This window comes from Prosopis cineraria, unplaced genomic scaffold (assembly GCF_029017545.1).
Source record: "Prosopis cineraria cultivar Desert tree isolate PC_DT_omini unplaced genomic scaffold, ASM2901754v1 PC5, whole genome shotgun sequence".
Lineage (NCBI taxonomy): Eukaryota > Viridiplantae > Streptophyta > Magnoliopsida > Fabales > Fabaceae > Prosopis > Prosopis cineraria.
The window spans coordinates 37,520,155-37,533,800 of record NW_026555336.1 but is presented as its reverse complement, the minus strand read 5'-3'; the positions used below and the strand labels follow the sequence as shown (position 1 = coordinate 37,533,800).

Genomic DNA, 13,646 nt, shown 5'->3' with positions numbered 1-13,646 from the left:
CGACGATGAACAAATGCGCAAATCATTCTGTCTTTCTGAGTGTTAATATTTATTGCTTAACTATGGATCTTTAGCTATGGATCTTTAAATATAAATTTGAAATTTAGAATTTTGCTTAAGATTTAAACAAAAATAATTTTAATATTATAATTTAGATTTTTTTATACCATCCAAATAAAAAATTTAAAATTTGTGAATTTTAAATGTAAAATTTTAATGTGAGATTTTAAATATAAATTCTTAACTCAAATTTATCCATCCAAATGCAATTTAAATTTGTTTTGCTATAATATTTTTTTTTCAATTTTTTAAAATATTACAACTTGGTCTTTACAACCAACAAAAATTAACTTTAATTATCAATTGATTAGAAAATGACCAAAAAATGACATAAAATTATTAAAAAAATACAGTAGATGACCTTGAAAACTACTCCTTCCAGCCTTATTTATAAAGCATATTCTATAAGTAATTTTCGTTCAAAATATAAAATATCTTATAATAATTAATCCACTCTTTCCAATTTTACCCCTCATTAATTAGCGTAAATGTATTTAATATAGTTATATTATTATTTAAAGTTGACGGTGAAAATGAAAGAACTTGTCACTTTTTTATGATATTAAAAAAAATTAAAATGCATGAAACAGCTAAAAGTATTTTATAATAAGAATCAGAAGGGAGTATAAGAAGTGATCAAGAAAAATTGTTTGATTTTTTTTTAATTTTGATATCATTTTCTAATCAACCAATTGTAAAAGTTAATTTTTTTGATTGAATGAAAAAGTTATTTTTTATTAACAATAAAAGTCAAATCACACTGTTTTTCAAAAACTAAGAGAGAATATTATATGAAAAATGAGCTTAGAGCCCCAGCATTACAAGATCCATAATTTACAAGCCAATTTGCTCCTTATAATATATGTGAAAATACATGAGTAAATTTGATTGATTGTTGTAATGTGTGTGTGATAATTATAAGAAGAATAGCAATCAAAAACCTTCATATAAAATTTATATCAATCAAGAATAAGTTGTTATCAAGACTTGAATGAAAAACAGGCTTGAATTGAATTATTATTAATTTAGAATTAGTTATTATTAAAATTTGAATAGATATTTGTTGATAAAAAACTAACTCAAGTCAACAAATATTTATTCAAGTTTTGATAACAACTAATCTTTAACTAATATAAATTTTATATAAAGGTTCTTGATTATTATTTTTTCATAATTCTATCTCCTATTTTCTCTAACACGTTAAAAATATTTATTTATTTACAACAAGAGGCACGTGCAAGGTGTTGTTTTGATTTAAAGTACCTGCAAAAAATTTATATATTATTTTTATTTATCAATAAGTAAGACACAATTTAAATTAATACTCTTGTGTGATATACTGCCCCCATTTTTTTTTTACAGAAGAAATTACTATATGTTCTAGTGTTTTTTATTATCAGCAATACAATAAATTTTAAGAAACACTTATTACATTATTTCCAAATTACCTCTCATAAATGGATGGTATCATTAAATTAGATAAAAAAAAACATTAATTATTAGAGCATTTTAGTCCAAATTTTTTAATTTCATACATAATTATTATAATTAATTAATTTTTTTTAAATTGCATGAGTTACCTAGTATTTACTTATATTTAAAAACAAATGGAGTGAGTTGTATGCAGATAAACATCTATTGCATTACAGGTCTTTCTTTTTCTTTTTATTAACTTCAAGTCTTTAATGTGTGGATAAACCAATGATTTTATATACAAAACATATGTCACTCTTCTATTGCTTTTTCACTCAATAACTAACAGAATTTAGATACATGGCCTATTCTTTTGACTTCGTTACAAGGTGTTGTAACCTCGTGAGGACTAGGCTTGGTATAAGTAAGGAAGATTTTTTATTAAAGTTAGCACGTGTGATAGAAATTCTCTTGCTTTAACAAGTGATTGAGGTTCAAATTCTAATTTTTGTGCATATAATAACTTTTTTTTGATGAAAAAGTTTATATAATGATTTAGTTCAGAAAAGTCAACTGGTTGTTCTCAACATCTTGAGAGAAATATTTTCTTTCATTAACAGGACCTACTTTTTATATTTGCCGAAAAAAAAGTAGTAAAGAGTTGATTACCAAAAAAAAAAGTACAAAAAAGAGTTAGGGTGGGGAGTGGCTTGAATTTTTTTCTGGCAAAACAATATTTAAATGAATTAGGCTTGAAGACTCATTGAGGTTAAAACATGCCAGATTCAAAAAGCATTTGCAAAATATTTATAAAATACTTATTAATAAAATTTTCACATTATCATAAAAAATCCAAGATACTTACCAGTTAGAAGGTGGCCTTAACATTTTTGAATGGAAAATTACCCGCCCGAAATATGCCCGAGTGACCCACACGCTACTATTTTTTTTTTTTAATTTGTTTTTAAAACTGATCAACTAAAACCCTAGAACCCAAACGTCACCACTGGTCCGTTGGCACTGGTTCGCGCGGCTCTGGAATTTGCAGGAGTTGTTTACAGCTTCAGCTTCAAACTCAACCATGGGTAAGAAACAACATGATACCGCCAGAGCCAGCGAGCCAGTAGCCGAGGAAGACCCAGACTACCGGGCGACCAAAGCAGAGAAGAAGAAGAAGAAGAAGAAGAAGAAAAATAAGCAAAACGAAGATAGTCCCAAAAGAAAGCTTGAGGAAGTTGAGGTCCAGGATAGCGCAGAACCGAAATCGAAGAAGAGTAAGAAGGATAAGAAGTCGAGAAAGAACGCGGAGAAAACCGTAGCTGACGTAACAGATGACGCCGAGAACGGCGGAGAGGATGAGTCGGTGAGAGACGAGCACGTGGTGGTTACTGGGAAGAATATTAAGGACGAGAAGTATACGCCTACGAGGACTTTTGCCGCATCAGGGCTTCCAAAGGAAGTATTGGAGTGCTGCAAAAGTTTTGAAAGGCCGTCCCCTATTCAGTCCCGGGCGTGGCCTTTCTTGTTGGATGGTCGTGATTTAATTGGCATTGCGGCTACCGGGTCAGGTATCAGTGATAGCTTGTTGGGTTGGAAGCTGAACGCGTGACTTAATCCTGCTTCTAACTTTGGTTTCTGCAATCAGGAAAAACATTAGCTTTTGGAATACCAGCTATGATGCATGTTTTGAGCAAGCGCAAGAATAAAGATTCAAAGGGTCGGAATCCTCTTTGCCTTGTGCTCTCTCCCACCAGGGAGCTGGCTCAACAAGTATGTATATGTTAATTCACAGGGTATTACTTGACCTTTCTTTGACCTCTTCATACAGAACTGGGCACATTAAGGAGGGTCCTTTCTACAAGGAGCCAAATACGAAGGCAGGGATAGCAACTAGTAGAAATAATTAAATAAAAAATTGATTTTGCGATGAAATCTCAGTCATATTGATGTTATATATCTCTATTGGGAGCGCTTATGAGTTGAGCAGAAGTGACTGTCGTTATTTAAGGAGTGACTTGGACTTAGAATCTTTCTATTAAATGGACCTACAGTTTACTTTTCTTTTTTAAACTCCATACTCTGTGCAATTTTCTCTGAATCTTTACAATTCTTAGTGTTTTACATTTTCCAAGCCCGCGGGGTTATTTCGCTAAAAGAGGTGAAAATATTTAGCTGACAGTTTCCTTTGACTATTTACAGATTTCAGATGTTATATGTGATGCTGGAAGGTCTTGTGGTGTGGAATCTATTTGTTTGTATGGTGGAACCTCCAAAGGGCCACAAATATCTTCATTAAAATCTGGAATTGTAAGTTGTTCAGATTTTCCCTTTTCTTTGAATGGTTTGCATGCTGATGCCACTTGCAGTCACATGGTCTTTTGCCTTATCTATATATTATGTTACCGTGTATGTTATGGTGACCCCTTTTTTGGTGTTTCTATTGACGTGCTGAAGTTGAACCAAATGCAAGGAATAGAAAGAGAGCAGGAGAGAGAAGGAAAAGGATGGAATATAGAAGAAAAAGGGGCGGAGGAGATGTAGAGAGAAATAGAGTGAGAAGGAGAAAAGGGTGAGGAGAGACAGAGAATGAACCAATATAATGTTATTAAAAGAATGCAATTGTTTTTTCTTTTCTTTTTTTTTTATACTTAGTAAGCAATTCATGGATGCGAAATCTCTGTAATTATTGGTTGTTATGTAAAAATGATGGCATCTATGCTTTTAGGCATCTTGGATGCCACCAGTCATTTGGGATACCAAATTCTTAAACACAGGCCTCTTGGATAGCAAGAGATATCCAAGGTGCTTAGTTGAAGAAGACAGGGTACAATGTGATCCTACATTGCACTTGTTAAAGTCTGTTTTCAGAAGCTCGTCCCCTCCTATTTAACACACTCTTCTTACTAATTATTTATTATTGATTCCTCTTACAGGACATTGTCATTGGAACTCCTGGTCGTATTACGGATCTAATTGAAATGGGTGTTTGTTCCCTGAAAGAGGTTTCTTTTGTGGTAAGCACTTCTGAAAAATGTTGGTGATCAGTTATCGTTTCTCAATGATTTTGTTGATAATTAATAAAAAATGCTGTTCTGTTCTGCCTCTTACTTGCTAAAGGCAGGTGTTGGAACTTGGTGGATTTTGAATTTACTTATCATATACTTCTCATATGAAATCTTGGCTGCTCTGGATGCACTTGGTTGGGGTTTGGCCATCTGATTATGTATTATGTTAGTAGGCTCATGCATAAATATCTATATATTGGCATGTACAGTTGTGTCTTAAATATATATTTATCTGAGTTCACTTTGTGTAAATCTTTAGGGTTTCTTCTACCCCATTTTTAATATTATTTTTCACGGGGTTTGGGGGGGATGAGTTCATGAATTAATATCTTGTTTATTGATGGAATTAGGCTCAGCTACTATTGTGGCCTCCCCCCCCCCTTTTTTCATTTTGAAGAGATTTTAGATCTGCTTTTACTGGGATGTGCACTGTCTCATCTTTAGAGTGGGAGGAACTGGATGGTCTGAAAATGAGTTACATGTATTGATTGACTTGCAAACATACGAATTTATTTTTCCTAGGTGCTTGATGAAGCAGATCGAATGCTTGACATGGGATTTGAGCAAGCAGTTCGCTCCATACTGGGTCAGACTTGTTCTGGTATGACATATTTTATCAATTACAGCTTCTTTTTCCACCCATAACTTACACTGTAGTTCCCTTTTCTGGTTCATCTTGCATTTTCTTACTTGTGTTCCTTTTTTGTTATTTATTTTTTGCTCAGAGAGGTGAGGCACAAATCATGTTTGTTAACATGTCATCTATCCTATGTTCATTTTTCATGCCTTCTAATATGGTTAATTTTTCTTCACACTTAATGTAAGGGGATGAGTTTTTTTAGTTTTGATCACATCAGCATGCTAACTAGCTGAGCTTGCAATGAGGTAGAAACCTTAATGCAGCATAATCTTTTCAGGGTAAATGAGAAATCCCTGTGCAACGTATTTTATTTGTCTTTCTTTTAGTGGCTAATACTTTCTATTGAGGTGGAAACCTTGCTCAATTGTATTGGATTCTCCATATTCCAGAAAGTGTAGCTATTTTAGATTGGTTCCAACTTTTATGATCAAGCTTAACACGTCAAAATCTATATTTTAAATATTTTTTATAGAAAATTAAATCCATAAAACCCTGGGTGACTATATTTTTAATTATATATTTTGTTTCTAATGTTAATTTAAATTTCAAATTTATTTTGATGAAATTTCTCTGAATTTTTAGTTCTGACCCTCCAGTGAGTTTCCTCATGATTTTAGTCATCTATTAATTATACTTACAATATCTTATCTAACAAAAAGATTATGTTCTGCTGCAGTTCGTCAAATGGTGATGTTCAGTGCTACATGGCCTCTACCAGTCCATCACTTAGCTCAAGAATTTATGGATCCTAACCCTGTGAAAGTCGGTATCTTTATTTCAATGGCTCCCACCCTTTCATTGTTATAGAATTTTGATTTTGAAGTTAGTGAAACTTGTGACAGGTTGTTGTAGGATCAGAGGACTTAGCTGCGAATCATGATGTTATGCAGATAGTTGAGGTGAAAATACTTCAAATATCTATATCTTCCTATTTTTTTATGTGTACATTTAGCATATACTCCATCTAGTCCAAACTATAAGCATTTCCCTTAAGCTAATCTTGGTTTAAAATATAAGCAACCTAGTACAAGTAAACAAATAATATCCCTATTTTACCTTTTGTATTTATTAACCTAGATCTTTGTGTAAATGTATCTTTCACTTATCATGGAGTGCATTAGTAATTAGGAATGGGGTAAAAAAGAAAAATAATATTTATTTTTAAGGGAATAAGAACTTTATTGGTATGCAGATTTTTTCTAAAAGCTGCTTACATTTGGATTGGGGAGAGTAATTAATTATTTATATATACTTTTTTACTTAAATAGGTCTTAGATGATCGTTCACGAGACAGACGCCTGGTAGCTTTGCTAGAAAAATACCACAAATCTCAGAGGTATGTGCTTTAACATTTTCTCTTGTGTTGAAAAAAATGCCTGTTGCTGTTAACTATACTTGTATTCAAGATAATAAATTTCAAATGAGCAAGCATAAAATTAATGAGAATCATAGACCTACTAGCTTTGAACTGAGAGTTGAAATGGTGAAGCCTCTAATGACTGAAGAACTTTTTAGATTTAGAATGTCAAGAACTTCTTACAAAACTGGAGTGGATAAGAACTATGATCAGCTGAGAAAATGATTTATACGGAGACAAATAGGAATAATTAACATTTAACATATGACAAACAAAATAACAAGTAAACAATGCAATGCAGTACAATGATGTGGTGAATTCTGGGACTTTGGAAGAAGATTGGGGTTATAATTTGGAGATAGAACTGAGATATTTATATAGATTTTGCTTAAACAACAGGATTATGGTCCTGTTTGGTTATTAGCAAGAATGGATTGAAAAAATTAAGACAAAAATGAATTAAATCATCCTTCTCCCCATAGTAAACATGGTAAAACTCATTAGCATGTATTACAAATGGGGGAATTATCGCACTCCCCAAAAATATCTTGAATTATGATTTCCAACCCCATAAACTAAATTACCACTTTTCTTTATGAATGTGTTTATCCATCCCCTTTGATCATCTTATTTTTATCTTTATTTTTTCAATCAATCCTATTTTATTCCATTTTAGCAAGCAAATCGGACCTATATGTCCTACTCCAAAGCAGGGCATTTGACATTTCCATTATTTAAAGAAAAAAAATCAGAATATAAAGTTACATCCTTGGTAACTGATAAGCCTTCTCCAAGTTTTCATACAGCGAGTCCACCAAGCGCTAGCTGTTAAAGAATTGACTTGCCCAGGTCATGGGTTTTAGAAGCATTTGCTATATGATTATAATTCTGTTGCATGAAAGGATGATGATATTTCAAAACATTATCAATCCTTTTCAATGTTGGTTCTGCCGTGTGTGTCTGACAGTTTGTGCCTTTTATCAGGAATAGAGTATTGGTTTTTGTCCTATACAAATTGGAAGCTTCACGAGTTGAAAAGATGCTTCATCAAGGGTGAATCTCTGATCATTGCTTCCCCCCCCCCCCCCCCTGCCTTCCCAAAAAAAAAAAACAGAGAAAAGAAAACAAATTTAAGTTAGGAGGTGAGTTGTTGTGGATGGCAACTATAGAAGGTGCTCATGTTCTGTCAAATAACATCCCAGGGGTTGGAAGGTTGTCTCAATACATGGGGATAAGGCACAATATGAACGTACAAAGGCACTATCATTATTCAAGAATGGAAGCTGTCCTTTGATGGTATGCTGCTTCATATCATTGTTTTAAATTTTACCAGTTCATTTACTCGAAAGTTTAATGAGACATAGTTTTTTTTTTTTTTTTTGTTCGGGCCAAATCAGACAGTTTTTTTGGTACTTTTCTATAACGTAGACTACTTTTTCTTCTCATCACTGATTATTATCTTTAACATATTCCCTGTAATTGCGATTTCTATAAATTGATTTTCTCCCAAGTTTTCTGCCCCTTTTAAGTCTCTAGCAGAATTCGCGATTTCTGTCCACAGGTTTTCTAGTGGATGAAAGTAACATCTGTTAAGAACTTTCTCTGGATCTATAAATCAGAAATGGTCACTCAGGCGTTCTCCCCTTATCCATTGCGTTATATGGACATTTATGTGATATCATAATTGAATGGGCAGATTGCCACTGATGTGGCTGCACGGGGATTGGATATTCCAGATGTTGAAGTGGTGATCAACTACAGTTTTCCTCTAACTACAGAAGATTATGTTCATAGAATTGGGAGGACAGGACGAGCCGGGAAGAAAGGTGTTTCCCATACGTTTTTCACGCAGCAGAATAAGGTAGGATTTCTTCTTTCAGCTATTTGAATTTTCTTATTCTCCTCTTTATTTCTATCATATAATTGGCATTTTTGTCCTTGAAATTGTTTTTGATTTTATGCTTTTGGTGGTCCTATTTCAGGGACTTGCTGGGGAGCTAGTGAATGTTTTAAAAGAAGCAAATCAAATTGTGCCTGATGCTCTTTTGAAGTTTGGCACGCACGTAAAGAAAAAGGTGTATTTTCTTAGGAAAATGATAGTTAATGATCAATAACTTATATTAATCATAGCCAAGGGTTTCGAAACATCAATTTTTTTTTTCAAGGATTATAAAAATAAGTTGTCATTGACGTTTCTTAAAATTATTATTTATACTCTCCATACTAAAAATTTGATTCTCTTGATGTTACAAAGAAGGAAGCTTTAAATTGATTACCTTTGTATTAAAACACTTTCAACACTGGAAAATCAGGTTGTATAAGAAGCATAATTAACAGAATTTGAAGAAAAATTAAAGGTAACTTATAACTGTGATTACTGAATAACGGTTTTAATTTTTAAAGATTTTAGCTGTTACTAGTACAATTTATGGATCCTCCTCGTCTATCATTTTTTAAAGGTTTTTCGTTGTGTTGATTACAAGTATACCATTCTCTGCTGTATATCAGGAGTCCAAGCTGTACGGAGCTCACTTCAAGGAGATTTCTGCTGATGCCCCAAAGTCAAAGAAGATCACATTTGACGACTCTGACGAAGATTAAATGTGCTGGTGACTTTTTTTAGGTATAAATTCAATTATTTGTTCTTGCAAAAGCAAAGAAGGAAACATGTATTGATCCATAATAGTGAGTGAGATGATAGTTCTGTATTGACGCCTAATATTCTCAGCATTTATTTTTTTTTTGTCCACTTCATTTTTTTTTTAAAGAAAAAAAAACTGGTTTTGTTCATCTAATTCTTCAGTTCCATTTCACCCCTTTGTAAAGGCGCTGTGCAATCACTGTGTAAACCTCAAATTTACCAGCGTTGGATTCCTTTGTGTAACAACTATGGTTGTGTTCTCTGGGACAACCATAGTTATATATATATGTATGTATGTATCAGTTCAGATTGAGTGATTGGGCTCTAGCAATTTGCACCGGAATTGCTGTACCAATTGTAATTTTTCTTCCTTGGAAATTTAAGAGGCAATTGATAACAGTTGCAGAGGCACGTCTAGCAATATATTGTGGAGCGACTGGCTGACGGAATAAACACCCAGTCAGTTTATCCGTACTATGTTTTTTTTTTTTGGGGGTCGTCGACAATTTAAACATGTCAATGCAAGGCATGCTTTTTTTCCCCTATAACTTCGTTTTTCGTATATATCTTTTTAAAATTTAGAGATTCGCTTAATCCGTGACCATGACTTATTAAAGTTATCATACACATTACATTAGTTCCGTTAACTGCATCTACACGTTTTCACACTCGAAGTTGCAATATTTTGATATCAATATAAAGTTAGGGGCATTCAACTTGTATTTGTTTTGATTGATTCGCTTTCATCTTGATTCAAAAATAATTGGTATGAGATTCAGGACAAGTAAGAGATTTGGGATGGATAAGAGATGTGATTGTCCTTAGGATGTTCTGTCCTATTCCAAAAATTATATATATATATACACATATATTATTTTTATTTTTTATTTTTAAATATATATTAAATATATTAAATATATTAATATAATTTATATTTATATCAATTGTAATTTTAACATATGTAATTTTTATTTAAAATTAAATTTTTTATATTGATAATTTTAATGAGATATACTTATAGAGTAAGCGGTATATGGTAATATTTTTTTTATAATATATTAATTATACTGATACAATTTATTTTTGTATCTATTTATTTAATAACTTTTGTTCATATCATATTTGTTACTTTATTTTCATATCTCAATTAAAGAAGAAAATCAATGACATGATATTGCATTTGACTTGTTTGTCGCTATTGCTCTTATAATTTAGAGATCACTTGTAGTTGCTATTATAATGTGTTATATATTTATAGTTGTGATTAATGTAATTCAATAATTAATTTTGAATTGTTATAATTTATGTACTCATTGTTTTAATTTTAAACTTAATAAATCATGTGATTTAAATTTTTAATGAATGTTATTATCTAGACTTTTCTCTCATTTTGTCCAATTTATTGAGATGTTGGGACTTTCGATTCTCGCTTCAGTCCTGTCCTAATCCCTAACAGGATGGGACGACTCGAGATGAAACAGGACATGAGACCAAAATTTAGTCCTGATCTTTTTTTAGGATAGGGGTGTCCTAATCCTGTCCCGTGGACATTTTTATATAAAATGAAAAGGCAAATGTTTGCAATAAAATGCATAAACAAGTGGCAGGTGCTTCTAAGTTGGGCGCCAATGAATTGTTGTTAATCTGATCTAGCATGAACTTGATAAGTTTGAGTGAAATAAGACACTTTCTGAGTCAGTTCTTGGTTTAGACAGGCTGTATTAGTGGAAGTTACTCGAGCAAAGAAGATATCAAGACCTACTAAAAGAAATCAGGACATGCCAATGCAGAACAAAGGTTTGATTTGGATGAAATATTTGAAACATCATTTTTTGACGGTGGTTCACGACCAAGTGCTAGTTATTTTATTGATGTAAGAAGGTTGGTACCACTTGTTGCATGATAATGTAATTAATTTTGGATCCAAATGCTTTATAGTTCAGAACTTTGGCGCCAAGCTCCACCAAGTTTCCTTAGCTTAGCTTTGAGGGACGACACAAGAAACAGACAAGACTACAATATTGAGGTTGAGGATTGCCTGCATGTCACCCATGTGGCGCATATCTCTTGATGGCGGCCACGTGGCTTCCCAGAAGAAACCCCTTTGTTCCTTCTCCTTCCTGTTCGTGGTTCATCTGACTAACCCATTATGCATTATATATGCATATATGAGGGGCTCGAGGGACCAAAGGAAAATAAAAAAGTTGTTAAACTTGAAAGCTGGAAAACCAGACCATTTAGCATTAGCTAGAAGGTAGCCTTCTAGTACATCGGCCAAGTCATCTGGTTGAAAGAGGCTCTCATAATAAAAAGTGAGCTCTCTCTCTGTCTCTCTCCCTCCCTCCAAATTAACGTTGGGCATCACCGGTATTAAAAGTTAAAACAAAAATGCAACTCATTTCTTTAAATATTATATAAATTATTTATAATTATCATGTCTTGAATATGATTGTTTTCAATAAAAAAATATTATATGGATCACTAAAGTTGAATGAATATATGCAGCTGTAATGCTTATTTATACACATCACCTTTGCTCCAAGCCTGGCCAAACACCAATATGGAAGAAAAATTAATGTTCATAAAAATTAATTTGTCATTCTTTTAATGCAAATACTCAGATTTGTTAGACAAAGAGAGAACTTCCCATGGGATGTGAAATTGTGAATACAATGAATCATCGTTGATCAATGCCGTATCATCATTTTTCACAATGACACATCCTATACGGTGGTTGGGAAAGGACTTTTTGTGTGTGGAGTATCAATATCATATATCTACTCTTCATTAAGTTGAGAGGATTTAATGAGAGTTTATGCTAATTTGAATCGAGTTGGGACGTTATTTTTGAAAACTCTACCCTGTCAATGCCACTACATTTTCAGTGCTTAAACTTAGAATTTTAATTAGACAAGTACAACTCTGTTCCATTAGCATTATTATCCCCGTTGATGGATACTCGCAGGTTGTGTCTGATAAATGCCGCGTGACTCCCACTCTCTGGAAAGCCGCGTGGATGGTTGTCTGGCGTCATGGGCGGTGAGATTGCTCCAATCAGGGGGCTCTGACTCGGCATGTCTTTTTCGCCGTGTCCTTTACTTCTCCAATCCTCATCTCCTCCATCTCGCTCGCTCGCTCCTGCGTCCACAAGTTGACATGCAAGAAGACATATACCAGCAGTCCAATTCTGGCCCCTCCACCAAAAAAAAAAAAAAAAAAAACCAATAGTCCAATATTCCTAATACTAGATGCACAGAATAATTGCCAACTTGAATTTATTATTCATGTTTTTGAAAGCAAAATTTCAGTTAGGATATCTTGACCCAACTTCATTTCAGTTAAACTTTTAAAATTATAAAATTTCAATGATTAAAATAACTTCATTATTTTTGGTGTGAACTAGATTCATGAACAACTCATATAAAAATTAACAATTAAAAAATAAAAAAATAAATAACTAATATAGGTAAAATTTACAATTTTAATTAATAATACAACATCATTATAAATTTGTAACCCTCATTCATCATTTCACCTACATTATTTGCTTTTTAACACGAGTTATTTAGGCTCCTAGCTTCATTTGTTAATATTCATAATAGTGTTATATTATTAATGAAAATTACAAATTTCACCTATGCCACTTGTTCATTTTCTATACATTAATAGGTAATTTTTCTACATAAGTTATTTATGTGCTTAATTTCATCGAGACAATAAAAATTTTTAATTATTCTTTAATTTCATTTCAGTCCCTCACGTGTTTGAAATTTAAAATTTTAAAGGCTTTGACTAAATTTTTTCCTTTTGTTTTGAAACCATGAATTTGCTTAATATTTTTAATTCATTAATATAACATATTATTCATTCAATTCCTCCTATTTATATCTATATATAATATAAAAAATAAAAATGATACAACTCATTTTTCATCACAAAACAAAATTGGGATGAAACAAACAATTTCGATCTCATTAATTTTAAACTGTCATGCTCCTATCCAAACTCTCATTCATTCACTTATACAAGTTGCCAAATCATCCTCTTCAAAATAAAGTATGTGCTGACCTACGTTTATTTTATTTTTTATATTTTACACTGATAATGAGAATTTTAAGAAGTATGTATATTAATTCATTCTTCAAATTAGATGTGCGCTCTTATCTATATATATATAATATATATATATATGTATATATCTATATATATGTATATGTAAAGTGTGAGAATGAGCTAGTATTGTTAATATTTTATTAATTATGTGAATTATATATGATGTCATATATCAATATTAATTTGAAATTATTTTTATTGTTTAGAATCAATTATTAAGTGTGCCTGTGCTTTCACTCATTGAACGATGCTGTCCTTGGTTTTTCAAAACAAAAAATCTTCCATGCATTGCCGTCTTCTTCGTCCTTTTCTTCTTATTTACAGTGTTTTAATATTCGTTCCAAGGCTCACAAGACA

The 13,646-nt window shown here is 32.2% G+C and overlaps 1 protein-coding gene across 1 annotated transcript; it reads left to right on the top strand.

Annotated features, from left to right (window-relative positions):
• Positions 1–2,467: 2,467 nt before the first annotated feature.
• LOC129311931 (DEAD-box ATP-dependent RNA helicase 5) lies at positions 2,468–9,489 on the top strand. The gene is made up of 13 exons (XM_054954435.1): positions 2,468–3,041; positions 3,119–3,243; positions 3,673–3,780; positions 4,407–4,487; positions 5,061–5,139; positions 5,855–5,940; positions 6,021–6,077; positions 6,447–6,514; positions 7,520–7,588; positions 7,738–7,831; positions 8,232–8,396; positions 8,518–8,610; positions 9,044–9,489. The coding sequence occupies exons 1-13, from the start codon at positions 2,555–2,557 to the stop codon at positions 9,134–9,136; spliced, it is 1,605 nt and encodes a 534-aa protein (XP_054810410.1). The 5' UTR covers positions 2,468–2,554; the 3' UTR covers positions 9,137–9,489.
• The last annotated feature ends 4,157 nt before the right edge of the window (positions 9,490–13,646 follow it).

Bases quoted from the DNA above. Each gene is read 5' to 3' on its own strand.
- LOC129311931 (XM_054954435.1), top strand. From the start codon at position 2,555: ATGGGTAAGAAACAACATGATACCGCCAGAGCCAGCGAGCCAGTAGCC. The intron at 3,781-4,406 runs GTAAGTTGTTCA...TTCCTCTTACAG, and splicing joins CTTCATTAAAATCTGGAATT to GACATTGTCATTGGAACTCC. The intron at 7,589-7,737 runs GTGAATCTCTGA...ATAACATCCCAG, and splicing joins GAAAAGATGCTTCATCAAGG to GGGTTGGAAGGTTGTCTCAA.